The sequence below is a fragment of the Festucalex cinctus genome, chromosome 7, assembly GCF_051991245.1.
Source record: "Festucalex cinctus isolate MCC-2025b chromosome 7, RoL_Fcin_1.0, whole genome shotgun sequence".
NCBI classification, from domain to species: Eukaryota; Metazoa; Chordata; class Actinopteri; order Syngnathiformes; family Syngnathidae; genus Festucalex; species Festucalex cinctus.
In genome coordinates, this window is record NC_135417.1 from 10,407,165 (window position 1) to 10,434,997 (window position 27,833).

At 38.9% G+C, this 27,833-nt stretch overlaps 2 protein-coding genes across 5 annotated transcripts in view; both read right to left on the reverse strand.

Moving 5' to 3' along the window:
• Positions 1-3,183: 3,183 nt before the first annotated feature.
• Positions 3,184-23,556, reverse strand: cacng7b (calcium channel, voltage-dependent, gamma subunit 7b). Of its 2 annotated transcripts, XM_077525904.1 has the most exons (8): positions 20,461-20,919; positions 17,488-19,489; positions 16,933-17,184; positions 9,350-9,545; positions 8,583-8,669; positions 6,928-7,068; positions 5,699-5,844; positions 3,184-3,778 (listed from the first exon to the last, which is right to left on the reverse strand). In XM_077525904.1, the coding sequence occupies exons 4-8, from the start codon at positions 9,543-9,545 to the stop codon at positions 3,323-3,325; spliced, it is 1,026 nt and encodes a 341-aa protein (XP_077382030.1). In that variant the 5' UTR covers positions 16,933-17,184; positions 17,488-19,489; positions 20,461-20,919; the 3' UTR covers positions 3,184-3,322. The 2 variants fall into 2 exon arrangements, with proteins under 2 accessions (XP_077382030.1, XP_077382029.1); XM_077525903.1 differs by lacking the exon at positions 20,461-20,919 and adding an exon at positions 20,943-23,556 and having other exon boundaries at positions 16,933-19,489.
• Positions 23,557-23,742: 186 nt separating this feature from the next.
• Positions 23,743-27,833, reverse strand: part of prkcg (protein kinase C, gamma) — a 36,884-nt gene continuing 32,793 nt past the window's right edge. For all 3 annotated transcript variants that reach the window (XM_077528073.1, XM_077528074.1, XM_077528071.1), the window contains one exon: positions 23,743-25,243. In XM_077528073.1, the coding sequence (XP_077384199.1) occupies positions 25,082-25,243 (162 nt within the window). In that variant the 3' untranslated portion in view covers positions 23,743-25,081. The remainder of the gene's footprint in view (positions 25,244-27,833) is intronic.

Here is a 27,833-nt window from a genome sequence, read left to right on the forward strand (position 1 = left end):
ACCTTCAATCGCTTTAAAATGGCTTTGCTGCCCAACATGAACACGCTGGGGTTTTTTTTTTTTTTTTTGGGTGGGGGGTGCCACAGCGAGCTAATTCAGAGTGACAGCTCTTTCATGCAGTAATGGCGATGGTGAAAAGAGAGATCCACTCAACTCCGCATTACACACAGAGATAAAGGTGCATTATGATGTAAAAAAAAAAAAAAAAAGTAGTCACATGTCACAATTATGTCGCCCATTTGTTTAGCATTCACACAAAACAGGATAGCAATGGTGGGGAACATTTTCTCATCTGTTACCAGTTGGTGGGTTATTAACAACTGTTTTTTTGTTTGTTTTGTTTTTAAAGCCATAAAAGGTTCCCAACTGCTGCACTCGAACAGTCAACTCACCTTCTACACCACTTTAGTGAGCAACTTTCATATTATTGTTTCATTAGTAAGTTAAGTTCTATTATGTCTATTCTATTCTATTATGATCACATTTCTGTTTCAGTTGAGTTGTTCCGGTTTCAAATCACATTTTTTTTTTTACTTCAATTTTTGTATATGACAAATACGTGCCATTTGACCAGGGGTGTGTAGACTTTTTATACCCACCGTATTGATTTCGGCTGCTTATTAAAGAGAAGAAGGCGCACAAAGATTGAAGATTTATTGACGTTTAGCTGCAGAAGGTGTTGTCGCCACTCACCTTTTCATGTCATGTAACATCGGCATAGTACAGCATCATTTAGGCCATAAAAGCAGTTTTTTTTTTTTTTTTGTAAATGTCAAGAAGACAATGCATAAGCAAGCACAGCTACAAAATTTTACAGAATGTTGTCTGCGGGAAAGGAAAGTGGGGCGGAAAAAAAAAAGAAAAAAGGATTTGACGAGGCACTGAATGGTTATCAAAATGTTTTGAGACGTTCCAAATGAAAATGGATTTGTACAACGGAGGGAAGATGTCAGATCGAATCCGCATGCAAAATGATGACGGTGGACTTTTAAGCGCTAAGAGACCAAAAGCAGAACTTTTGTCTGGTGAAAGCTCAAATGGCTTGTAACTCGTGTGACGGCATGCATGAAAAGATCCGGAAGGCTCTGAGATGAAGGGTTAAGTGATGATGATGATGATATTTCTGTGATGTCTTTCGTTTTTTTTTTTTTGTTCACATGACCACACATCTTCTGCTGTCTTTCAATAACATCACAGTGATAATAAATTAAACGCATTTCAGAGATGACAAAATGTCTAATGATGTGTCTTCAAGAAAAAATGTCAGAAGCAGATTTTTTGCAGAAATAATTTTGATGTTCGAAGGGCATCCTAAACTATTTCCATAATAGTGACACTATTTGTTTATTAAAGTCCCTGTAGAGTGAAAAGAAATGTCTCAAATTTTAAGTCATTTGCTCCCAAAGACGTATTTATACGTTTTTTTTAATGTTCTAAGTGTCCCAAAGACGTATTTATACGTTTGTTTGACGCATAGTGATGGAGGGATGATTCACGCAAAAAAAAAAAAAGTTTAACACGACTTTTCCACAATTGAGTGCTACATATCTTTGCGTGTTTTCAGCAATTGTCTTCAAACGTGTAATACATTTAAAAACAAATCTCTAAATTCACTTTACAGGGTCTTTAAAAAAAAAAAAAAAAAAAAAAAAAATCAAATTCAGTGTAAACGTCAAAAAGCTATCACAATTGAAAATAAGGATGACCGTTAGTTGTCATTTCCACATTAAATAACATAACAGCTTCCGCTTAGGATTGGAACGGCATTTTTTTTTGTGTGTGTGTTTATCAAAACCAACTTGTGCATAATATCATAAACTTCTCTTTGTACAAAACTTGGTAAGCTTCCCTTCAAAAAAAGTTTTTTTTTGTTTCGCTACATGCTTCATGAGTAAGGTCGTTATAATAAGCGCGAGTCTACCCTGTGCTTCCATTTGTGCAGACGACCGTCAGAGAGCGACGTTGCTACCGTCGCTCTCATCTCACCAGGATGTACAAACAAACAAACAAATCATTAGAATAATTAAACATTTTTCTAGTTTAGTTGAAAACAATAATGAAATAAAAAAATTAGAGTGTAGTACAGGCAGGGAGTCCTCGGTTTAAGTTCCTTTTCTATTCCGACTATCAACCCAAATTTGATCCCAACATAATCAATCAGCACGCTACAAGAGTGCAGTTACGGAAACGCGCAATTGACAATGTGAAGTAAACATTTTTCACTTTTCAAATGTTTACTTCACATTGGCAGTTCCACACTTCTGCAAGTAGTAAATATTTGTCAAAAAAAATAAAAAATCATTCTTATGCAGCTACATAAGCCACAAAAAAAAAAAAGTGCTACATGAAATGTTTTATGTTATATTGTATATCATAAACCGAGGACGCCCGTCATGATATAAATAACATCACCAACTTGCTTTGAAAATTTCATGTTGAAGTTTCTTGTTGGCAAATGTGGCAAAACAGATTTGAGTCCAAATCAAATTTGACTAAATTTTGACACGTGATCCAATCGTGATTTCTCAAGTAATATTTGGTCAAAATGTTGCAAATTTGTTATATGCTCTTGAAAGAATATCTGCAATATTTTTGCTTGAGGGCTCCAAAGCGACTCCAAGACGCAGTGCACTAATTTGCCAGTAGAGGGCGTAAAAACGTCAGAATCAGCATTTTGCGGCAGCACATTTTAAACAGGACCGATTTTGTAACCTTGTACTGCATTGAGAGAATATTGATGATGTCATCACCAGCCTATTGCATAAGGCAAAAGCATCAGTCCTCCTTTGGCTTTTTCTTGTGTCCAAAAATCCCATTCTGATCTATACTACACAAAATCCCAGTGTGCAACTGCATATATGTACAATAACGTCAACAAATATACAAAACATAAATGATGATATTTCGGACGGTAATCCACTTGCATTTCCTTTCAAAACGGTGACAACATTCTCACGTACGATGTTCACCAGCTACTGTTATTGTTGACTAACGCTGAAAAATAATCCCACACGTCGCTACGGAAGTCCGACTGATAACGTAGGAAATTCTCGAGCATATTAAATCACATTCCAATTTTGTAGAAAGGTGCACGCGTCGTCCACAAATCGCTACGTGGAAAAGTTTGTGCGCCCTCTGCAGTCATGTGATCAACTTCCAGGAAATACTTTCCACCATTAATAAACATGCTCAACTTTGCCCTCTTTGTGATAATTTGGACGCTTTCTGCAAAACTTCGCTCGTCTTGTTCTTAAATCCTCACGTGGTCTGTAACGGCTGCCCTCCAAATGTAAATGACCAAAAAGGAGTCGATGCCTTTTTCCTAACAGGGGGAGGCGCTCATGTGCATGTGCGTGTGGTAGTGAGGGGGCGGCACGGGCGGAGGCGGCACGGCCATGGACAGGGCCTGGCCTTGGGGGTGCGGGGAGTGCGACCTGGGCAGGCTGTGGGTGGGGTACCCGGCAGGGGGCGGGGGGTTGGGGTAGCCCCCCCCGGAGGAGGAGCCGGACGGCGGGTTGCCGTGGCCGCCTTTCTGGCCGCCGCCGCTTTTGGGCGGGGGAGGCGGCGGCTGGTTGAGCTGGATGGAGATGTCGCTGGAGGCCTCCGACGTGCTGCGCCCGCGCTTGGGCGGGGGCCACGACGAGTCCGGGTGGAGGAACTGGCCGCTGTAGTCGCTGCTGTCGGACAGGCGGGGGCGGTAGAGCGCCGGGTGGGGGCGGTACATCTCCTCTTCCGCGTAGCGCTTCATGAACAGGTAGACGGACAGCACACCGGCGCCCTAAGCACCCAAACACAAAGGTTAAAGGTTACAAACAGGCATTAGTGGGTCAATGGGCCATCTATCTATCTATCATTCCATCCATCCAGTAATCCAACAAAGGTCAAAGGTCACACAGGCAGTAGTGGGTCAATCTGCTATCTATCTATCTATCGTTCCACCCATCCATCCATCAAAGGTCAAAGGTCACACACAGGCATTAGTGGGTCTATCTATCGTTCCACCCATCCATCCATCCATCCATCCATCAAAGGTCAAAGGTCACACACAGGCATTAGTGGGTCTATCTATCTATCTATCTATCTAGTCATCCATGCTGCTAGCTACCCTGCTAGCTGTTTTTAGCTATCTAGCTAGCTATCTACCTAGTTAGCAAGCTTCCTAGAATGAATTATACCGAAATGAAATTTGTATTAATTATGATTTTTATTATTATTAGGCCTATCAGTAGTAGTGGTAGCAGTAATAGTAGAAGCAGTATGAGCCTAAGAAGTAGTAGCAGTGGTCGAAATAATACCAGAGGTAATTGAGAGGTGTGCTAAACTGCAGTTAGCCGTGACCCTCCTTATTTGAAATGTTTAATATTATTTGATTTTGTGGTGGGTGAGGGGCAAATATGGCCCCCAAACAATATAATTGTGTAATTATTTCATATATTCTGACACTCCGATTCTCCCGCAGGCTTTGGGAATCCCTGAATTAAAGTGTTGCTGCTCTTCCCAGTGGGCAAGTTGCTACATTACAGCTTAACCATTAAACCCTTCGATACCTTGGCAACAAAAAAAATAAAAGATTTATATATATTCATTTGTATTTTTGAAACAGCCCCAGTATTGATTCTGATATGTTGTGCTGGTGCACCTTTCGAACCAACATAAAACAGCTCTGCAAATGAGATTGCCTCAAAGCTTTAAACGGCTCTGTACATGTTTTATGACTTTATGACAGAAGAGTACAGAAGATGCAGTAAATGTGATTGAAAAGGGGAGAAATTAAGAATGAGGAGATGAGGAGGAGAAGGACGATGCTGAACTGTACACTGCACCAAACAGTATGCGGATAAAAGGAGTGGAGGGAGGGAAGTCGTCGTTGGGAAGAGCAAAGAATGCACATGAAATTGCACCAAGCCTCCACACACACACGCACACATGAATGGATGTGTTCTTATTTATTTTTTTTACTATTGGTTGGCTATTTCCCGCTTATAGCATTAGTGCTAAGATTGCTTTTGATTGCTGTAAATTATTAGTGTTTGATTAATAAACTTCAGTTCTGTCTCCCTTTGTTGTTGTTCACGTTTTTTGGATGGGTTGTGCCTGTTTAATTTTGTTGCTCTCACTCTCTGCATGTGCAATGACAATAAAATATTTATTCTATCCATTCCATTTTATGCTGATTTTTTTTTCACTTTTTCCCCCAATATTTTTGTATTTTGTGGAAAATGTATATTGAATATTTATTATTGTTTTTGGAAGAATTTTCAGGGGTTTGTAAATTTTCTCTTTCCTACCAAATGCATTTCAATGGGTGTCAATTTTTGCTATTAGCGGGCCGGGTCCTTATCCCTCATGAACGGTGGAGGTTGAGTGTACAGTACTATTGATGCTTATTAAATGCAGTTATAATGCAATTATATTTTTCATTTTATTTTTATTATTATTATTAATTCAATCTCTGGTGTAATAACCTTATTTATTGATTGATTGAATTATTTTTTATTCTTATTGCTGCTGGACATGTACATTTCCCAAAGGGATCACTAAAGTCAAGTCGAAGTCTAAGTCCAAGTGACAGTGGTGGTATTGAGAGCCAGGTCACATCGAGTCTGTCCCCCCTTTTTTGGCCCGGGTACCAAATCCCCAGCAACGCTGCAGCAACGATGAATACGTTGGTTTCCTGCAAACGCGTTCCCAGACCGACCTCTTTGAGCAGGAAAGAGGAGGCGGCGAAGGCGAAGGACCACCCGTAGTGGTAGTTGAAGAACTGCTCGGGCTCCCTGGGCCGGTTCATCACCTCGTCATTGATGCTGGAGATGTAGAGCACCAGGCCCACCACCAGGCTCAGGCCTGCAACCGCCGCACGTCGCAAAGTTGACAGGCATGGCTGACACAACATGGCGTTTACATGAATGTTTACTTCGAAATATTTTTTTATTTTTGCTGCAAAATGAGGAACTCATGCTGCTTTCAGCACTGTTGACATTTTCAGTCAGGTCAAAATATGAAAATGAACAGTTAATACATTTGTTAAAGTAGCATGTCTACAAGAGCAGCTAAACAATTGAAATGATCCTAATTACTAGCTTATTATATTTATAAAGAAAAAAAAAACATCCAGTGATTGCAATGACCCCTTACATAGCTGCTATGACATCACAACTATTATTGCCCCATTTTATTTGATTTTTTTTGTCATCAGCGAAGCCTGAGATTTTGTTTGATGTTCCTGCGAGCACTGCAGTGCTGCAACACGTCAAGTGGAGCACAAGAGCTGCAATCTGCCACCATTCAGTGCGCAGACAACGGGAAGCGAGCGGGGCTGTGACCGCCACCTGCCGTTCAAACGGATGAACTACAATAATGCAGAAAAAAAAATCACATGACTCAACGAGATTACTGGCAAGGAGGTGAAGTAACGTCATCACTGTGGGGTGGTTTTGTTTTTTTAGTGCAACAGCAATAATTTTCATGTATGTAATGTATTTCATCTCATCATTACAATCTGGATATTTATTTGATTTTTGGTCACAATCATGACTATATATATTTTTTTTAAACAATAACATATGAAAGCATTAGTCGTGTGTTATTTTTTTTTTAAACAATTTTGCTATTGCATTGTGATTAATGATTAATTAATTAATTTACCATAATAATAATAAATATTAAGAAACAATAATTTAATTTAATAAACAGTTTAATAATAATAATTTAATAATTTAATGTAATTTAAATAATTTAAAATTTTAACGTAATAATAATTTAATAAATAATTAATTAATAATTAATGCTTAATTAAATCAAGTTACATTGCTGCTGTTGACAATTGAAGCTGATCCTTCAGACCAACTGAGCGGTTTGAGACCCCCCGCAATAGCTCGCCAAACAAATCTATCGATTTGGGAAAGGACCGATGTGAGCGAGTGGCACCTGAGAGGATGAAGAAGATCCCGGACACAAAGGCGAGGATGGTGCGCTGGGGCTGGATGTGTCCGATGTTGCTGATGACGAAGGCGGTGAAGACGAAGAGCAGCGACACCATCGGGAACGGCGTCGCTGTGCGCACCATCTCTGTGGAGGGCGCGCATTATTATTAACTCATTCACTCCCAGCCATTTTCATGTTCTATTGCTATCAAAACATGGAACCTACCAAAAAAAAAAAAAAAGTGTCTCTTCTTTCATCAGGGAAAAAAAAAAAAAAGTACCGTATATTTTTTTATCTGTTTTTATGTTTTGTAGCAATTAGCATTACAATTAGCTAAGTTTCATCATTATTCACAAACCTGTTGAAAATACTGGGGAAAAAGAGCTTGTTGCAACATGGACCTGGTTGATCTCTTATACTTTGCTGCCACCTGCTGGCCGTTTTTTTTTTTTTTTTTTCCCCCCCCCTTATTGTAATAAGTACCATCGCTTTAACTACCCGCTTCAGGTCAGAAACTGCATCAAAGCCTTCATACAAAAACTCTAGCATACAAAAACCTAAAAAACGTATAAATACGTTTTTGGGAGTGAATGAGTTAAAGGAGAAGTAGTAGTAGTAGTATGCAACGCTTTTATACATCTCTGCCAATGCTCACGTTTTCAAATGATTTATTTTCCTAGGAAAACATCAGTCACATCACTGGTGGTGAGCTACTTTGTATTTTTAGAACAGGCCTGTAGGTTACTCAGAAGGTCCTTGGGGGATACCTGGTGCTATTATTATTATTAATATTATTATTATTATTATTATCCATCCATCCATCCATTTTCTTGACCGCTTAATCCTCACAAGGGTCGTGGGGGGTGCTGGAGCCTATCTCAGCTGGCTTTGGAAAGTAGGCAGGGTACACCCTGGACTGGTTGCCAGTCAATCACAGTATTATTATTATTATTATTATTATTTATTTATTTATTTTTTTTACACAAAAATGGTCACTTGAGCATTCACTTGTATCCATATCCTTACCCTGCTTATTGTAGTCCAAAGGTTGCACTATTGTTGAGGGGAGGGGAAAAAAATTAACTAGTAAGACAAAATTGTTCTCCTAGTACGTTGAATTGAATTACTAGTGAGGACAAAATGTAGCACCGGTGCATGGATAAGGATATCGAGGATGTCGACTTTGCTCAAATGACATTCAAGTGTACAGGTGTCAAAACTTGATCCTCGAAGGCCACAGTATTGGAATAAAAAAAAATAATGTAAAAAAGGGGAGAGGAAGTGATATTTAATTAAATAAAGTAAAGTTTTCTTTCACTCAATAATTCTATTTAAGATCTCCTTGTAAATTGTACTTAGAATTTCCGAGTGAAAAAAACTTGATTTAATAAATATCACTCCCCATTTTCCAGTGAGTCCTGCATGCTTCAAATGTTTCCCTCCTCAAGCACAGCTAAATCAAATAATCAGGATCGGAATCAGGTTTCTGCAGATCTTGCTGATGTGCGTTTGAGGAGGGAAGCCTCTAAAACATGCAGCCCTCGAGGACGTCGAGGACGGGAAGTTGGCGCCTCACTGTTGGTTCCAGCAGCAGTACTTGCAATCCGCCAGCAGGGGTCCTTACAACTTAAAATGTACGGTTCGAGGCTTGCACTCACTGAGGATGTTTGCGGTGTTTTCAGTGGTGATCTCGATGTCAGGCTCTGTGAAGTACTCGGATGCTACACATCTCCCGTTTTCAGATCCTAAAAGGGGACACCAATAATAATCACAAGATGTAGTTATGTGATGCATCAAGTCAGAAAAACAGAACAGTGTGTGTGTGTTTTTTTTTTTTTTAGGAGGCATCCTCAACTAAACAGAAGAGCTTATGAACACAAACTTGATTTTAAATAAATAAATACATATAGAAATAAATACATATTTAAGGTAATAATTACGCCTTCGTTCCTCCCGACCGCCAGGTGGCGGTGTTGAAACCAGCACGGTGTTTCCCCCACGCCGGTTTCAGCACCGCCACCTGGCGGTCGTTCGGGACTCATAGAACCGTGTTTACATTCCTAACTGTCGTTTTTAAAATGTAGCTCATGTAACGCGAGGGTTATAAGATGAGAAAGCAGGATAGAGATGGAGAAGCCACTGCTGTTTACTCGTCACACGCAGCTACGGCGACAACACTTCCTGATATCTTATCAGCTAACCAACACTAACCAATCAGGAGCTAGCAAACTTTTAGGTAAATGCAAGCGAACGCGAACAGCAGATTCAACACGTCAATTTAGCTACTTGTATTTTTTTTTTAAAGTGTAAATAATAATTCTGTAAACAGAAATGTATAAATAAATATATATAAATATTTTATTTTAATTAATTTTATTTATTTTTGTTGGCCTGCCATTTTGTTGTCTGTGCCGCCCGCGCCTACCGGCCACGAAGCAGACCCTCCAGAGGCCCGAATGCAGAGCCATCTTGACCTCCATGCTCTGGTTGTGCTGCAGGATGACGCCCTCCACCATGATGAGCCAGTAGTCGGTGGACACGGCCACCCCCACCAGCAACAGCCCGCAGGCCCCGAACACTGTGGACAGGATGGTCAACGCGCGGCTGCTGCACGAACTCATCTGGAGGGCACACAGAGGGAGACTCGTGGATGCGCGCATGCGCGTGAGTGCAGCGCGTTTATTTGGAGTGGGTCACGTAAGGGAAGTTGTTCGGATTGTAGGGGGGTTTAAAAAAAAAAAAAGAACAGGCACACTTGGATGCACACGGCCGCTGGCCATCCTCCTGTCTCGCCTTGTTACCGCTAAAAAATGAAGTCATCACACATCCTCCTCGACCAATCCTGTTAAAGGTTAGCGTCAAGCCAACACATGACCACTTCATGCTCACGCACTTCAAAAGAAAAACGCACGCGCGCGCGTGCGCACGGGCTGTCGAGAGCATGCTGTCTGTTTACATTTAGCGAGCGGCTGGATGTGCAATCGGGCAAACATCTGCTCCGTGTCAGCTTTACTCATTTTGCGTTTTGATGGAGTTGATTACGTCATCGGGCGAGCAAGCAAATGCTCTCAAGATGTCTCAGCAAAAAGGCTGTTTGCAACATTTTCATGCTCATTTTTTTAAATTAGGCTCACAATTCATTCATTCATGTAAAATTTCACCAAGTGATAAAATAGGCCACAAACATCACATTAGTGCTACGATAGCTGAGAAATTGAAAAGGTTTTCCAAAACCACGATTGTAGGCAACTGACATTTTCTGTCAGCTTTCAAAAAATAGAAAGTATGTTTTTGTATCTATGTGACTATTTCGCCAGAGAACACATACTATATAGTGTATACAATATTACATTTTTTTGTCTTGACTAATGATTCAATTTCATTTAATTGGTACAATAATAATAATAATAATAAAAAAATATAAATACAGTATCTATTTTAGCAACATATAGCGGCAAGCAGAACAATTACATGTGCCTCCACTGGATGGCAGAAGGTCAAAAGGTTAACCTATGTAAGCACATATTGCTATACATACAATGGCATCATTGCTTTGATAGAGCAAATACTTTTAAGTATTAACTTAGTACTAAGTGGTATTATGTTGTTATTTTTTTATTTTATGTATTCATTTATTTATTTATTTATTCATTGTTATTTGTATTCATTATTTTTTTTTTTTCAATTAAGATAAGATCATTAGTATTTCTCAATAGATATGAATTTTATGTGGTGGCATGCCATGACATTTTCTAAAACGTTGCTAACGTGTGAAAAACACTTAAGTCCATTTTTGTCTTTTATTTTTATTTATTTTTTTATTTTTATTTATTATTAATTTTTTTTTATGTTTTTGGGACGAAATTGAATGTAGACATCCAAAAACCGTAAAAATTGGTAAAAGTGGACATTAAGTGTTTTTCCACATAGTGTCCAATCTACAAACATAAACGTGTGTGTTGTGGTGCGAATTTAATATCTGATTTTTACAGCAAGATGAGCCTGCGTGAGGTCCTTGTGCATCATGCACATAACCTGCAGCGACACATTGCAAAAATAGCAGCAACACACTCCACAAAACATGTGGGGGATGGAAGATTTCGCATTAAAAAAAAAAAAAGTTTCTTGCTATAATTACGGACACGGTAATTAAATGGATAGAACAAAAAATGCTGAATGACTTTTTACTCGATTCTCATGTCAAACAAACAATATTTCTAATCAGCCTGTGCTGTCTTGCAGTTTGCCGTTGTTGTGATAGCAACGCTCGGTTGTCAACAGAATAGTTGTGTTGTTCTTACACAAGTGGCCGAGTAATAAATCTGCTGCTGATGTTGCGGAGCTGCACAAACATTCAAACGCAAAGACGCCTTTAATCTTCCCGTCTGTACGTTGGCGCTGCGCTATTGTCTGCAAGTATGCCAGCCGTCTGTCGCTTTCTCACGCTGACAAACTCCACGCTAATGAAAGGAACAACACTTCTTGATCCAGACTGCAAAAACAAACAATTTCCTATGAATCGCCATACAGGTCAAAATATTTACTTCTCACGCACTTAAAAGAAACCCGAATGCACACTTTTTGGCTCTGTGTGAGAGATTTTTTTTTTTTGGCATGAGTAACAGTTTTTTAGTGTGTCGAGTTTTGTTGTTGTGGATGAGCAATATATATATATATTTTTTTTGGTGTGTGAGTGAGAATTGTTTTGGTGAATGTGAGAGCAGTTTTGTGTGAGAGAATTTTTTTGGTGATTCTGAGAGTCGTTTTTTCGAATGTAAGATATGTTTGGTGTTTGAGTGTGAGTGTTTGGGTGAGTGTGAGATTTTCATGAGCATTTTTGGGTGTTGGTGAGTGCGAGAGAGGTATTATGTTGAGTGTAAGAACTTTTTCGCGTGAGAGAGTTTTGTTGTGTTGAGGGTGAGAGCTTTTTGTGAACCAGTTTTGCCGTGTGTGAGAGATATTCAGTGTGAGAGATTTTGCGCACAAAGTTTTTCGTTATGTGTGAGAGGTTTAGGTAAGTGAGGTTTTGAGTAAGAGAGTTCTTTAGTTGAGTGTGAAAGTTTTTGGTATGTGAGTTGTTTGTTAGAGTTCAATTGGAATGCGAGAATGTGTGACAGATTTTTGTGTGTGTGAAAAGTCTTTTGGATGAGTGTGAGAGTTCTTTTGACGTGCAATAAAGTTTCATTGTTTTGTGTGAGAGTTTTCTTAGTGTGTGAGATTTTTGTTTAATGTAAGCCTTTGTTGTGTATGAGATGTTATGGCGCGTGTGAGAATGTTTTGACGTTATGTGAGAGGTCTTGTTAGTGTGAGAGTTTTCGTGGCAAGAGAATATTTTGTTAAGTGCGAAAGAGCTTTTGTTGAGTGTGGGAGATTTTTGTTGTTGATCAAAGTTGGTGTTTATAATTATAGTGCGTCTTTTTGGTTTGTGTGAGAGGTTTCTGGTGCGTGAGACTTTTTTTTTTTTTTTTTTTTTTAATGTGTAGCATTTCCGTCTGTATAAGAGGTGTTTAAATGGTGAGTTTTTTTGTGGCCTGCGATTTCATAAAGTCAAATTGCTTATGAAAAATACGTCAATTAAGTGTCGAGTTTGCAGTCGTATGAAGTTGACTTATTATTATTATTTCCTATTATTACTTTGTGTGTGTTAGAACAAAGCAGCGGCACTCTGCTAGCGAAGGCACCACATGAGAGAAGTTCACAGAGAGAGATGGCAAGTGCGAAGCGGGCAAAGTACTCACAAGAGTAGCTGATGCCAATGTCAAGGGTAGAGACTGAGAGAAAACCTCCTTTTGAGGCACAAAGGGGGGAGCCAATGAAAGGGGTTCGAAATCAAATCGATCAAACATCCAAAGTTCTGATTTGTACAAATGGCGCCCTTTTGCATGAGCTCGTGTCTCTCGTGAAGAAAGAGAGAGATGGAGCCACGTGACGGAGAAGCGAGAAAATGGCGGGATGGTGACCGGGAGGCGGCAAAACCGCAATAAACCACCACAACATCAGAATGAAGGTGGCAGTATTCCAAATAGTATTCCAAATCTTCTCGTTTTATTCGTTCAATCAATCGAATCCATTTATTTCACTCTTTAAAATAAAAGAAATGAAATAAAATAATATGAAATGAAATTGTTTTGTCTGCCCCTAATCAACACACACAAAAAGAGAATCAACACAAAATCAATGACAGCAAGCGGTCAAGACGCTTTTGGTGTTACAATGCTACCAAAGAATTGGAAAATAATTCAACTGCATGCCCTTTTGTTAAAATATATTTTTGCAGTAAATATGCTTTTATACATTAAAAAAAACAAACAAAAAACAAATAGATTGAGAAGATTTTGTGTTACAATCCAAATTGTTCCATAGACTGACACCTTGAGTTGAAACACATCGTTCTTTTTGTTTTGTTCTGTATTTAGGTTTATAGAAAATGTATATCCCTCTTAATTTATACCCACTTTCCCTTTTTTATAAATATAGTTTGCATATTAACTGGTAGAATTTCACGGTGGGCTTTATACAATATTTTAAGACGGTTAAACTCCATCAGTTCATTAAATTTTAAAAATCTTTAGTTGTATAAATAATGGATTAGTGTGGTCTCTGTATCCACAACCGCAAGCGGCACGAATAGCACGTTTCTGTCAACAAATGAGTATGAATCAATTCGTGCAAATGACTGGCACAAGACGGACTATTTTTCTTTTTAGCGCCACTGACACATCACTAGCTAGTTAACTAGCTAGATAGCTAGACTAGCAGAACAACAAGAAGACACTATAAATCGACAACAGCAACTGACGCAGCTATGAAAGACAAAAGCTAGCTATCTAGCTAGCTCGATTGCTATCTAATTAGCTAGCAATCTAATTAGCTGTATAGTGAAATAGCTAGCTAGCTAGCTAGCTAGCCAATAGACAAGCTCAACTCTTTTACATACAACGTTATCTTGGATCCTTTTGGCTCCAAAAACATCAAAACATTTAGTTTTTTATGTGCTCAAACCACCTAACCGATAGCGATGTCGAGATAAACCTGAAAGAGTCCAGATTGAGACTGAATTGAAACTAAGCCACTTTAATCTGTCGGACGTGTTAACATTGCACTCTTTAGGCCTTCTGAGACGAGGGCCCAGCACTCCCTGGCCCAGAAAGAAATGAGCCGGTTCGAATTGGATAGATTGGAGCCACATGAGGGAGGGACGAAAGAGTTTCAATCTCTGTCGTGTGTCACAATCTCCAGGCTGACATCATCGTAAGCTCTCCGGGGAAGACAGAAAGAGGCCATGATGGATAAAAAAAAAAAAAAGGGAGAGAGAGAGGCGAAGTATTAGCAGGAACAGAACTCACGACTTGCACAGGTTGGACACTATAGGTGATAATCCACAAGATATAGACCTGATAAAAACATATCGTTGTATAGTTTTACGTTTAAAATGCACTTAAACTTATTAAGACACACTTTTTAAATACTCTAAACATATTTCAACAACAACAACAACAACAAATATTGGATTGTATAGAAAATACCATATAGTAGTTTCTGTACAAGCATGTGCCTTTAAGAGGCGGGGCCTGCTTGGGTGTCATGTGACTTAAATCCTTGAGGGCATTACAGTAAGTATACTGTCAAAACTCATAAGACATAATCGCTTAAAAACATGATATAAGAGTGGAACATGGAACGCCATATATATATATATATATAAAATGTGGAGGACTTAGCGTTGACACAGGGGGAACACCTCGGCTCTAAGTCAATGGGAAATTCAATGAATTACTTTTCTGGTTTCCCTTAATTAATATACACCATGTTTTGTTGGATTTCAGTTCCGTTAAATAGGAAATTGTGTTCTTTGTATAGTATGGGCGTCGTTTTCTCGTCAAGTTGGAAATTTTAAACCTAAGCGCCCGCTTCCAAACGGCAAATATTCTGCTGCCACATGGCCATCGCATCAGAGATTTGAATTGGCCCGAAGCTAAGGTAGGGAAAGAGTAATTGGTTAGGTATGTTTGTTTTATAGGCGCATCGGTCCCCGTTGCATTCTCCGCTTATTATGCCCCTGCTTGTTCGCTCGCTCTCCCTTATTAATAGCGGCGTCGTTTGTTTTGGAGTAATGGGAGATGGTAGCGCTTGCTCCGCATCCAATCAGATGCCGTCGTGTTTGCTTTCCGATGCCCTGCATGCTGTGATTGATGCACTAACTAGCATTGGAATCCTACTTTATGGTCCTTGACTTTTGCATTTAGGAGAATCACCTTCGCTAGTTTCATCCGTTTATTTATGTATCTATTTATTTATCGCTTATGATTCACAGCTTGAGGTCCATGTAAAAGTTTTGTCTTCATGAGTAAAACAATTCAGCTCACTAGTAAAAACAAAACAAAAAACAAAACAAAAACAAAAACATTGATTTTTCCTAGTAACGTATTTTCCCCACTACTAGTGCCACTTTTGGCTGACGACTACACTAGTAACATGACTAGGCCCAGCAACTAGCTATGTGTCATGCACTAGTAGCTTTTTTATGGAGGATATACAGCTGCATGTACTAGTACACTATTTGATCTCATGACATCTGCGTGCTATACTAGTGAGGTCAGCTAGTAGAATTTTTAAACGTTATACTTGTAGTAGTAGCACACATTTTTGCCTTACTAGTGGCATGTAGTTGTCCTATTAGTGGGCAGTGATGTCATACAGTATAGTACAAGGCAAAAATAATAACGTATACAGAAAAAATCCTAGTAAGTTTTATTAGTGCACCCTAATCGTTCTACTAGTATACTGAATTGTTTTAGTAATGAGGACAACGAGCATGCTAGTAGTGCATGGATATGAAGAATAATGAACAAAATGCTGAAATGTCTTTTCGGTATTGTCTTATATTGACGTGTGGCGCCCATTTTGACTCAAATTGAAATGACCAACGGTCTTGCTGGTCATGTTGCAAAAAAATAAAAAATAAAAAAAATAAAATCCAATTTTCATCAATTACAGCCAAAAGCAACAATTTTTTGTTGTTGTCATTTTGCAGTTTTACTGCCAATTTAACAAAGACGTGTGCATTTAAAACAGGCACACAACATTGTGTTTAAGTCTGCTAGCCTAATGCTAATGCATAATGGGAAATGATGTAGAGGGGCTAACAAATCACATCTAAAAGACGGCGGTATAACACTTTAAGTCATGGATATTTAATAATAAACGGCGCAGCAATACATTTTCAGACAATATAACAATAGTACCAGGTATGCATTCTTTATCCTTTGCGAAGAGCAAAAATGTTAATGGAATTATAAGTAAAAAAAATAAATAAAAAAAATCTAAATTTGCTGCTATTCTGAGGCACGCTGGAATGGAATACTGTCTTTTTTTTTTTTTTTTTTTTAAATATGGAAATACATTTTGAGATACAAGTAGATGCACAATAAAGCCTGTCATTAAGAATATACAGTAAAAGCTTTTGCATAGTTCATTCATATACTGTGTCTTATGTTGGGACTGTTTTGCCCCGATGTCCCTTCATTTCTCAGCAATTTATTGTTATTATTATTATTATGGTTGTTGTTGTTTTGTTTAACAGCTAAACGTGGAAGTCAAAAACATGTCCTGCAAAAGTGCACGCTTGCACATGCGCAATGCACCACCATGGCAGCACGGACGTGCGCACACTGGAGGATCGGCTCCGAGTCCGAACCCAACAAACACCCCACCCCGGCAAGTGCACCCCCCCCCCCCCTCCCTTCCCCCCCTCGTACTCTCAGGCGGAGTTTGGCGCTCCTCAACACGGCGCGCGTACACGTGAGCGAATCGGCACAACACGTGCACGCGCTCATTTATGGTGCGCATGTTTGAACACAAACATGGGCGCCACGCTGCGTCGCGCGCACGCGCACATTTGATCAGTCAGGGTGGCAATGGCGTCATCGTGGGTCATTACTGCCCCAAAAATATATAAATAAACAAACAAACAAATACATAAATAAATAAAGGAGGAGAATTACTCACCCTGCCACCAGAGTCGTGCGCACACGTCAGCAAGCAAAGAGAGCACACGCGAACACACGCCAGGGAGATTTGGTGGCAATTTGGTGGTCTTCTTCTTCTTCTTCTTCTCCTTCTTCTTCTTTACTCCCTCGGCGCGTTCACCTCCAGCCCAGCCTCACATCCATCAGCCCTGTTTGGATCCATCCGGAGCGGGCACTGCGGTGTGGATGTGCTTCTGCCCGCCACTTCGGCTTCAAAAGTGTGTGCGTCGGTCTACGCATGTGTGTGCGCGAGAGAGAGAGAGAGAGAGAGAGAGAGTGAGAGAGGGAGTGAGAGAGTGAGTGTGCCAGTGAGAGAGGAGGAAAAAAGGAAGCTTGTGTGTCCTTCATTAATGATCGCCTATCAAATTGTGTAATAGTGCACCACTTTTTAACTATTAGCCCAATCAAGTTCAATAAAGAGGTCGTTCGTTCGTGTGTTCGCGTGAAGATGCGAGATGGTGCCAAACTCCACGTGACCCAAAGACAAAGTGAACTAAAGTGGCCGCATGAGCTCGTCGTCATGCTTGTGACTCACTCGACGACGTCAACGTGATGGCGGTTGTCAATCAGCGTCTTACGCTCCTTCTTTAAACCTATTAAACATGCTTCATGTTATCATTCGAACTTGTTTTTAAGATGTGAAAACGTTAAGAGACCACACACACGATTAAGGGGAAACATAAACAAATAAATGTGTGTGGTTTACTCGACAGAGCCAAAACAGCACCATTTAATAACAATGGCAGTTGTAGTACCAAGACTGACCTGTGGGAGGCAGTGTGGTCGCATAGACTGCAGGGCGAATATGAAGAAGACTTTCTGTTTCTTTTTTTACAGCCTCCATTAATTCCCCGAAAACTCACCTATATACTGTCGTGACGCTTTCGAAAAAGCTGCAATATGCCAGAAGAGGGCGCCAAAGTGAGGTCTAATACAGCGGGAAAAGTCTAAAAACGTTTATGTTGCCTACGGATGCCACAGGATGGCGCCAAATGAGTTCCTGGGCACCAACATGACACAAAGCAACGTTTTCACATTGGAGATGGCTTTCGCCCGAGCGTAAATCCTTTTCTTCTTTTCTCATCTTTTCCATCACCGTCCTTCCTCACTTTCTACTTCTTTCTTTCTTTTTCTCTCTTTTTCTCACTTCTGTCAGTCTGCCCTTCCTTTCTTCTGTCTTTATGCTGCATTCGAGGATGGTCAGAAGTCGGAAATATCCGAATTGTAACTTCCCAGTTCCGACCTCAAAGCGTTCGAGGTGAAAGTAAAACAACCAAAATGGCGGATAGTGATAAATTGTATTTTATTTTGGTCCTCAAAACTCAATTTGACCTCCAGAAAACGTACCTTTTTTGCAATTTTGCTTCATTTATTGTTTTAATCTCATTTGACAAGCATTCCATACAGTTAAAAAGCTCGTTTTATACTCGAGTAAATTGTGTTTTGCCAGTCAGAGTGACGCCACATTGTAGTCCGCCGGTGAAGTCGGGGTCCTTTTTTTAAAAATTCCGACTTCACAAGTGGAATTTCCGAGTACAAGGGGGCGTTCCCGTATACACTTCCTGGTTTGAACTCGTAAATATCCGACTTCCGACCATCCTCGAATGCAGCATTACGCTCCCTGCTGATGTCCTTGTCTTCTTTTCCCTTCATTATCCTTTTTCTCACTCTTCTTTCTACGTGCTGAATTCCTTTTTTTTTTTTTGGTGCTTTCCACCCACTCCTTTTTTGTAATCCTTTTTTTTTTTCCTCTTTCTTTGAATCTGCCCCACTTCCTTCACGTCTTCCCTCATTTTGTTCTAGTCTGTTGTTGTGTCTTTTCTGTCCTCTTGTCTGCTCCTGAAATTTTTCTTCCTTCCTGTCTTTCTTCGCTGCTTTTCTACGTTGCTTCCTTTTTGTCATCTTCCATCATTTTCTTTTGCATTATTTCCTCGACTCCTTCTTTCTTTCGTCACTGCCATGTTCCTTCTTTCAGTCTTCCATGTGTCTCTTGCCTTCCGGTTTGTTACCCAATCATCTTCTGTCCCTTCCTTCATCACCTCGTTTTCATTATTTCTGTCCATCTTCTCACCGGTCTTAACGTGTCCTTCCTTCCCACCTCTTCTCTTCGTTTCAGTCCTTCTTTTCTCTTCCTCGCCGTGTCAGAGGTCCCGAGAGGTCGCGGTCTATATTTAGAGCGCACTTGAGAGAATCGTCTCTTTTTTTTTTTTTTTTAACAACAATATCAAGAGTCGGCGGCGCCCTCTGACCTCAGGGCACGGATTGTCACGACGAGGGGGAGGAAGGGCGGGATAGAAATAGAAGAAGAGGGATGAAAATGGCGTCACGGATGACAGTGAGCGATGAGCTGCATGGGAGGGAGATGGGGGGGGGGGCATGGCCTAGCTGCAGCGCATGTCAACGCCGCCGGGTTCAAGTCTCCAGTGTGTGTCATTCATTCTGGAGCATCATTCACTCTTTGGATGATGCGAAAGTGTCAGTCGCGGGGCCGTGATGGACGCTTTTGTTTTCTGGAGCGCTTATCTTCACGAGTAGGGCTGAAAATGAAAAATGAGCCAATTGAGACTTTGTATTGCGATTTAAAATGCGATTGCACAGTACGCCCCTTTTGTTGCCAAAGTCTGTTAGTTCCAGAATGTACAGTAGACTACAGCACATGCCTACATGGCGGCCATGTTGGCAGGAGCAATGTTCCATCAAATCTAATGGACATTAGCTTAGCATTAGCATAGGCACACGGCTCAAAAAGAGTGCATTGTAGCTACATATCTGCATTTATGGCTGTTGGTTACTTGAGCGAATTCTTGCCCTGAGTGTGCACCAGAGGTGTCCAAACTGTGGCCCGGGGGCCGTTTGTGCCCCACCAACCATTATTCAGTGGCTCGCGGCATATGATAAAAAAAAAAAAACACAACTATTTGTACAGTTGGTGGAGACTACCGCTACTAGTATTGAATTCATTTGAGATTTTCTATGAAAAGATACAATTGAACAACTTACAAGAAAAATGGGAACATTTATCTTCCCAACACAGAGGTGAATAGTTGGTAGTTCATTTTTAGACACAAAAATTGTTTCTCCGAATTGTGAACCTATTAGATTCATTAATTTACTGCTTTAAAAATATTGTTTAAAAATATTTATCTCATCTCATTTTACAATACACATTTTGAAACTAACTGTAATATATAAACAATAGACAATTGCTTGACTGATTATGGCACAATTTAATGAACTAAAGTTGAACATTTTTAAAGCGGCCCTTGCATCCTTCCATTTTTCTGGATGTGGCCCTCAGAGGAAAAAGGTGACGGACATGATGCCGTTTTGTTCACAAATCGGAGACACGAGAGTTCTTTGGACTGATGTTTTACTGTGAGGCCTTGCTTTTTTTTTTTTTTTTTTTTTTTACCACAGACAGCGTAGAACTGGTGAGACAAATGTACAATGAAACAAACTTAGCTTTACAAAACAGAAAACATAAAATACAAATAAAACACATACGTACCACTTTGGCCTGCTAGTGAACAAACGGGTAATTATTCAACTTAATTAGCTTCACTTAAGCTCTGCAACTGTCGCGACGTCGAGCTGCTGAGGCTACTGCCTAGCTATGCTAACGAAAACAGGAAATGACCTAATCGTGCTCTAAAAAGTCAAACATCAAAATCTCCCATTTTAATTTACTCGCAAACTAATTATTAATGAGTATGTAGTCCTACTAAGCATACAAAAATAATAGGAAAATAAAAAACAATGCACCTAAACAAAATAAGTTTGCGCACCATCGTAACCTTCGATGACAATTACTGAAACACCAGCTCCTCCTACTGGCGAAACACAAAACCGCAACCGCTTCAACCGTTACAGACATGAAACAGCTTTTCATACTGGGGCACCAAACCAGGAATCAAACACAGAACCTTCCGCCACAGTGCTGCCTGTATTGTAGTCTTATCAACAGATAAAAAAAAAAAAAAGTAACAATACCTTTTGACAGGATGATTAAAAAGCCACACGCACAAAAAAGAAGCCTGTGAAGAGACACGAAGGACGAAGGAGCGATGAAGGGCAGATACAGTACAAGCACAGGACAGGACAGGACGTGACGTGACGGGACGGGACGCGAGCCCGGGAAAAGCAGACAAAGCGAGAAGAGGGAGAACTTGATGAGATTTTAATGTGAAGGTCAACTTGTTCGAATCTCGGAGGGGGTATTAAGTCCCATCAGCGTTGCGGAGTGTGGGAACGTAAGATGCCCGAGAGAGGCTTTTGCTGCTTTGGCAAGTACAGCACGACAGTAAATACGAGGGGTCAGCAGCTTCTCTCTCTCTTTTTTTGCGCATATGTGCGAAAGTGGGAGGCGGCGCGTCAGTTGACAGAGACACGATAAGGCGAGAAGCTGTTTAGTTTGGCCGCAGCTCTTTATTCTTCTTCACGTTTCCATTGACCACTTTTGTTTTTTCCTCCCATCACAATCAACACACATAATATATACACACAAGTCACTAGCTAAACCATTGGGATTGTTTGCGCTATCTTTAAAAAAAAAAAAAAAAAAAAAAGATCCGATCAGTATGGCATCATTTAAGCTGGGCTCACTGAGGAAATAATCAGGAAGGCGACAGTTTGATGTGCCAAGTGCCAGATAAGAGCGACAATTGGTGATAATCGGAGCTGCAGGGAAAGCCGCTTGAGCATTTACTTGCCATCCTTGAGATCAGTGCCGCCGCTGCACTATTTGTTATCATTAAGACACTTCAGCACACGAAGATACTGCCGTGCATTAGTGTATGACATTTTTGCACACTAGTAAGATAATTTTTTATTTATTTTTTACTAGTGAGGCACTGATGCCTACTATTAAGTGACGTTACTTTTGTGACCAGTGCAAGGTCCAAAGTGGCATGAGTAGTAGAAACAATGCAACCGAAAGATAAACATTCTACAGTTCTACTTGCAAAAGTATTAGCACCCCTGAACATTTGAAACCTTTTGCCATATTTCAGCCTTTGGAAAAAAAGATTTTTTGTTTGTTTTGGATGAATCTACATCAAGTGGGACACAATCACAAAGTGGAACAAAATCGATACAATATTTTAAACTTTATTATTATTATTATTATTATTATTTTAACAATAACTGGAAAGTAGGATGTGCTCGATTATTCACCCCCTTTTCTCTCAGTGCAGGCAACTGACTCCAGAAATTGTTGAACTAAATGAGTGACGATGATAATGATGATAAATAGAATCCATCTGTGTGTAATAAATCTCAGTATAAATGAATAGGGATGTAACAATAATAATAATTATTATTATTGAATTAATTAATTAATTAATTATTAAAATATTGTGGGGAGGTTGGCGATATTTAAAAAAGGTCACAATATCGTAAAAAAAAGAAAAGAAAAAACAGCTCATACTAAAAAAAAAAAAAAAACACAATAATGAGCTTTTGTACATAACAACAATGTGATATTGTTATATTATTATGTTATGTTATGTTAATGCACGTGCACATTGAGTTACTCCACATATCGACTTGCTTCACAGGCATATTACGTTCCCCTTCATCTGACAATTAGTGTAGATTTTAAACATAGAAGGGCCAAAACATCCCTAATGAAAATTTAATTGCACTAAGAAACTAGCCACCAGAGGGTGCTAGAAGTGCACAAACGGACATCAACATGACTTTTTTTTTTTTTTTAACAGATGTGTCGCATTTAAATATCGTGACCATGACGACGACAATATATTGTAGCAGTTTTAATATCACGATATCGCGCTTATCATTACATCCCTATAAATGAATCTGGTCTGTGACCGTCTCACAGGTCTGTCAAAAGAATATTGGGGGAGCAAACAACATCACGAGGACCAAGGAAGACAGAAATGTGGCAAAAACATTTCAACAAGGGGGGCTAATACTTTCGCAAAGTACCGCACTAAGGAAGAAGAAGAATGTCACGGACCTGAAGCCGGCTATCGAATAAATGCTGAAAAGAATTTCCATCCAGCCACCTGGCCGGGCTCAGATAGCGCCCGATGACAGTTGACGCTATTATTTGCTCGCCATATTGAACCGCTTCCAGGGAGCCGCGCTTTTTAATTACAACCGAATCGATGAGGACGTCATCGCGTGGCGGAAAAACCGCACACGCTCACAAGACCCCCAAGCGGAATCCTCTCCGAATAAGTTGCCCATTTTGCGGTAATAAATAAAATGAGGGCTGAAAATAGCGTCCCGATTCGAGGTGGTAAAAGTGTGATGATGACACGAGAGTGGGAGGCGACGCTCGAAGCCCGCCGCCGACGTCAGCTTCTCACTGGGTCGCGTGAGGTCAGCAAGCGCGCGCGCGTGCGTGCGCGCGACGCCGGTTTTGGAGGGCGAGTGAGCCCACAGGACGACAACTCGGTGTTGTCTACACTAAATCAGATTACAGATGTTCAAAAACAAAAAAGAGCTTGAAAATCTAAGGGATAAAAATCAACAATAAATTAATATAAACTAATTTAAAAACGCAAAAATAAAATAAAATAAAATAAAAAAAAAATAAGATAAAATTCAAAATCCTTTACAAATAAATGAAATAACTTAAAAAAAAAAGTAAAATGAAAAAAAAAAGAAGCAAAAAACAAAACAGTGAAAATAAGCCAAAAAAAGAACAAAAACAATGACATAAAAACAGTAACAAAAATACATTAACTCATTCACTGCCTTTGACGGAAAAAGACGTCAAATGATGCAATGCATTTTTTCTGGGCTGGCAGTGAATGTGTTAAATATCACATCTTAAAATGATAAATACAATGTACTAAAAATTATAAAAATGAAATTAAAACTAATTCAAAAAATAATCTAATAGGATTTTAAAAAAAAAATTAAAGAGTGCAAAATGAAACAAAATAAAATAAAATAGTACAAAAAATTATAAAGTGCAAAATGAATTTAAAAAAGAATTTTATAATGACAATAATAAAATAAAATGAAAACAAAAATTAAGATAAATTGCTAAAACCTTTACAAATAAATAAAATAAAAAAAGTTAAATGAAAAAATGTACAATACTGTAATCAAATGTCAAACCAAAATCTAAAAGAATAAGCAACAAAAACAATAAAAATAGTGAAAATAAGCAAAAAAAGAACAAAACAACAACATAAAAACAGTAACAAAAATACATTAAATATCACATCTTAAAATGATAAATACAATGTACTAAAAAAAATAAAAAAATGAAATTAAAACTAATACAAAAAATAATCAAATAGGATTAAAAAAAAAAATAAAAAGTACAAAATGAACCAAAATAAAATAAAATAAAAGTAAAAAAAAATGATAAAGTGCAAAATGAATTTAAAAAAGAATCTTATAATGACATAATTATGAACTAAAAATAATAAAAAATTAATAAAATCACAAAATAAAATACTAAAATAAAATACCAAATAAATAAATTGGGAAAAATAAATTAAACAAATTATTTTTTTTTTAAAGTAAGAAAGAAAAACACTTCATGAATAAGACAAAAAAAACAACAATAATAAATATCAATAAAAATGTCCACATTCGATTGGCATGATGAAGAAATTTGGGATGCATCTTCTTCACATCTTCCTCCATTCTTCACCTCGAGTGCAAAAGTCCACTATGTTGTTTTCAAGAACCTTCCTCACACATACTGTTATAAAATAAAAAACCCAAGTACGGTCCTAAAACATAAATATGAATTTTTTTGTTGAAAGCCTGGAATTTCTTTTCACCGCATCTCGTTGAATGACGAATGAAAATTTAGAGCAGAAAATTTAGAGGAGGTCTGCATTCCACATTACGGTTGCAAAAACAAACAAACAAGGTAGCCTACGACCTTTGTGCGCCATCTTAAACAATTCTCTAATCAAAGGATATTTTATTGCATTTCTGGGAAAACTCTACGAAAATGGAGTCCAGTAACTCAATTCTACATAGGCCGCATGCAAAAATGATGAAGTCACACTTGCTATTATTTCCCCAAAACGACTTTTACATTCGCTCCATTATTGCGACATACTTCGAGAGCCCTGCAATGCAGCGTAGTGGTGAGAGGGGGCAGTATAAAAGTCGACGACGATTGTCATGGCGATTTAGACTGCAGTGAGCGGCGAGGGTGCAAACTCTGGGTTGAGGAAGGAGAAGCCCTGGAAGTCCTCCTGGTTGACGGCCGCCAGCACGTCCGGGTCCGACGGAGTGAGCGCCGACGGGGCCGCCGTGAAGAACTGGTCGAAGTTTTCCCCTTTTCTGCCACCCTGTCGGAAGTCGGCACAGGATTTGGTGGAGGAATCTCGAAAATGCCAGCAACCAAACTTTTTCATTTGAGGGCCACATACAGAAAATCAGATGGGACGCAAGGGCCACATAATGTCATGAAGAGAAATTGTGTTTAGTCCTAAAAAATTGTCCAATTAATTTATTTGTGTTTTTGCATATTTAGAAAAATGTTACAGTATATGAACTAATTTATTTGTAATATGGCAGTAAGGTTAGAGTTTTGGAATTTTTCATTTTAGTTTTTATTTTGTTTTTTAAATTTAGTTACTTTTAATTAGTTTTCAGGGTGGTTCTGTTAGGCTTTTTTATTCGTTTTAGTTCTTTAATAAATGCTTAGTTTTAGTTTAGTTAGTTTCAGTATTAGTTTTTTTTTTTTTTAATGTGTATTACTAACAATATTTAAAAAACACCATGGGAGTGATGTCATCCTTTGGTGCTTTTGTATTGGCTGCTGCTAGATGACGTCACTTCTGTGTGACATACTTTCAAACGTCATTATTCCGGTTTATATCAAAATAAATCTACTAAAAATCACATTAGAAATCATCCTCAAAGGCTCATGCATTAAATGAATTAACAAAGGAAATTTTTGCTGTAATTATAGTTTTAGTTAGTTTTGTAAGCATCAAATGTAGTTTGTTAGTTTTCGTTTTTTAAAAAGCATTTTTATTTTATTTCGTTAACAAAATTGTTTTTATTTTTTTATTTTAGTTTGTTATTTTGTTAGTTTCCGTGAACTAAAATAACCTTTAAATGGCGCCTGTGTTTTTCGACACCCTCCCTTCTTACTTTGACCATCTCCAAACATTTTTGTTTTGTTTATTTGAACTGAATCAAAGGCCATTTTTCGCATATGTCACGGGCCGCTGAAAAAATGGACGGCGGGCCGCAAATGGCCCCCGGGGCCGTAGTTTTGACAGCCCTGGTCTATTGCCTTCATTTTGTAACGTTGCCTCTTGTTTGCATCGATTTTGTCTTCATTGAGCTGACCGTCAATGAAATCGTTTTCCGGTCGACTGCAAGCATCTCCTCACAGCAGCAGCAGCAGTTCTGACGGCGGTTCTGACGTGACTTTTCTTTCGGCTAATGGGCCGGACCCCTTCACCCCTGAGCATGATCGGGCCGGTCAAACAGGCTCATGGTGCGCTAATGATGACATCGATTTGCATAGGGGACGAGTAGGCGGGAACAGGAGGTCGCAAAGGTCGCGTCTGGGATGGCCGGACTGACAATCAAAGCCGCGGCAAGTTGACGTGCGAGTGATCTGGAGAAGGCCAGCGGAGACTCGCCCAACTTAGTCCACCTCTTAATGCCGCCACTATTATGACATGGTTAAAGCGCTAACTAATTAATTCATCACAAAAAATTTTTAGCACATCAATCAGGCATTAATGCAGATTAATCACACTATTAATTTTGACCGCAGATGATCCTTAACTCTTTGACCGCCAAAAACGTTTAATGACGTATTCCAAAATTCTAATGAATGCCGCCAAAAACGTTAATTTACGTTTATTATTTATTTATTTATTTTTCCTCTCAATGGGCAGCGCAACGTCTTGTGCAGCACTGCCTTGTCACTAAACACAAAATATTGGTTTCAAAGTCACTGTTATACAATTTTTTAAAAATCTTTTTACAAAAAGCTTGTTTTTCTCTTAATGACCTAATTTCAAATGGTGATTACTAAAGAACGGAATAAGGTCGAAACATACTCTTTTTTTTTTTTTTTTTTTTTCTCATGAAATGAATGGAATCCAATCTTTCATATCCACCATATTTATGTCATCATACCGCACAATATTCTGTTTGTTTTGAAAGATGAGTGAAAATGCTCCAAATCGGCTGGCACCGTTGGGATTTTTTGGACGTTTGGCAGTCAAAGAGTTAAACTGACAACAGACGGTTGTGTTTGAGCAATAAACATAACTACATGCATGAAAGTAAAGCATTTAATAAATGTTTATGTGTGACATTCAGAATACTTATTCATTTTTTTCCCCCCATTTTAAATTATGCAAGTAATTAACCAGGGCTGGACTGGCACAAAAATATCAGCCCTGGCATTTTGACTTTAGGCAGTCTTGCCTAACATGAAGTTCTGCCACTGATGTTTATTGATGATGTTTCAGTTTGCTATCGATATTCGAAATTGATTAATGGACTGGCCCTACTAAATTGTGGGTCAGTCTCTTGTGGTAAAATGTAGGAAAATAATCATGAAAAAGCTCCGCCCCCAAAGAGGCCGGCCCACCGGGCATCTGCCCTCCATGCCAGATGGCCAGTCCGGCCATGTAATTAACTGATTATAAAAAGAGGACAATGGGCATGTGCAGTGGCTAATTTTTTTTTTTAGTAATCGTCCTCATAACATTAAATGTTGAAAAAAAATTAACATATAACAGGTGCTCTTTAAATTTGGCGGGAAAAGAAATGTTGATTAAAAAAAAGCCATGTTAATTATGCTATTAATCAAAATTCTAAGATGTGATTAACCTAATTAAAAAAAATCTAATCGTTTGACAGCTCTATTAAAAATATATCTAAAAAATGGCAAAAACAACACAA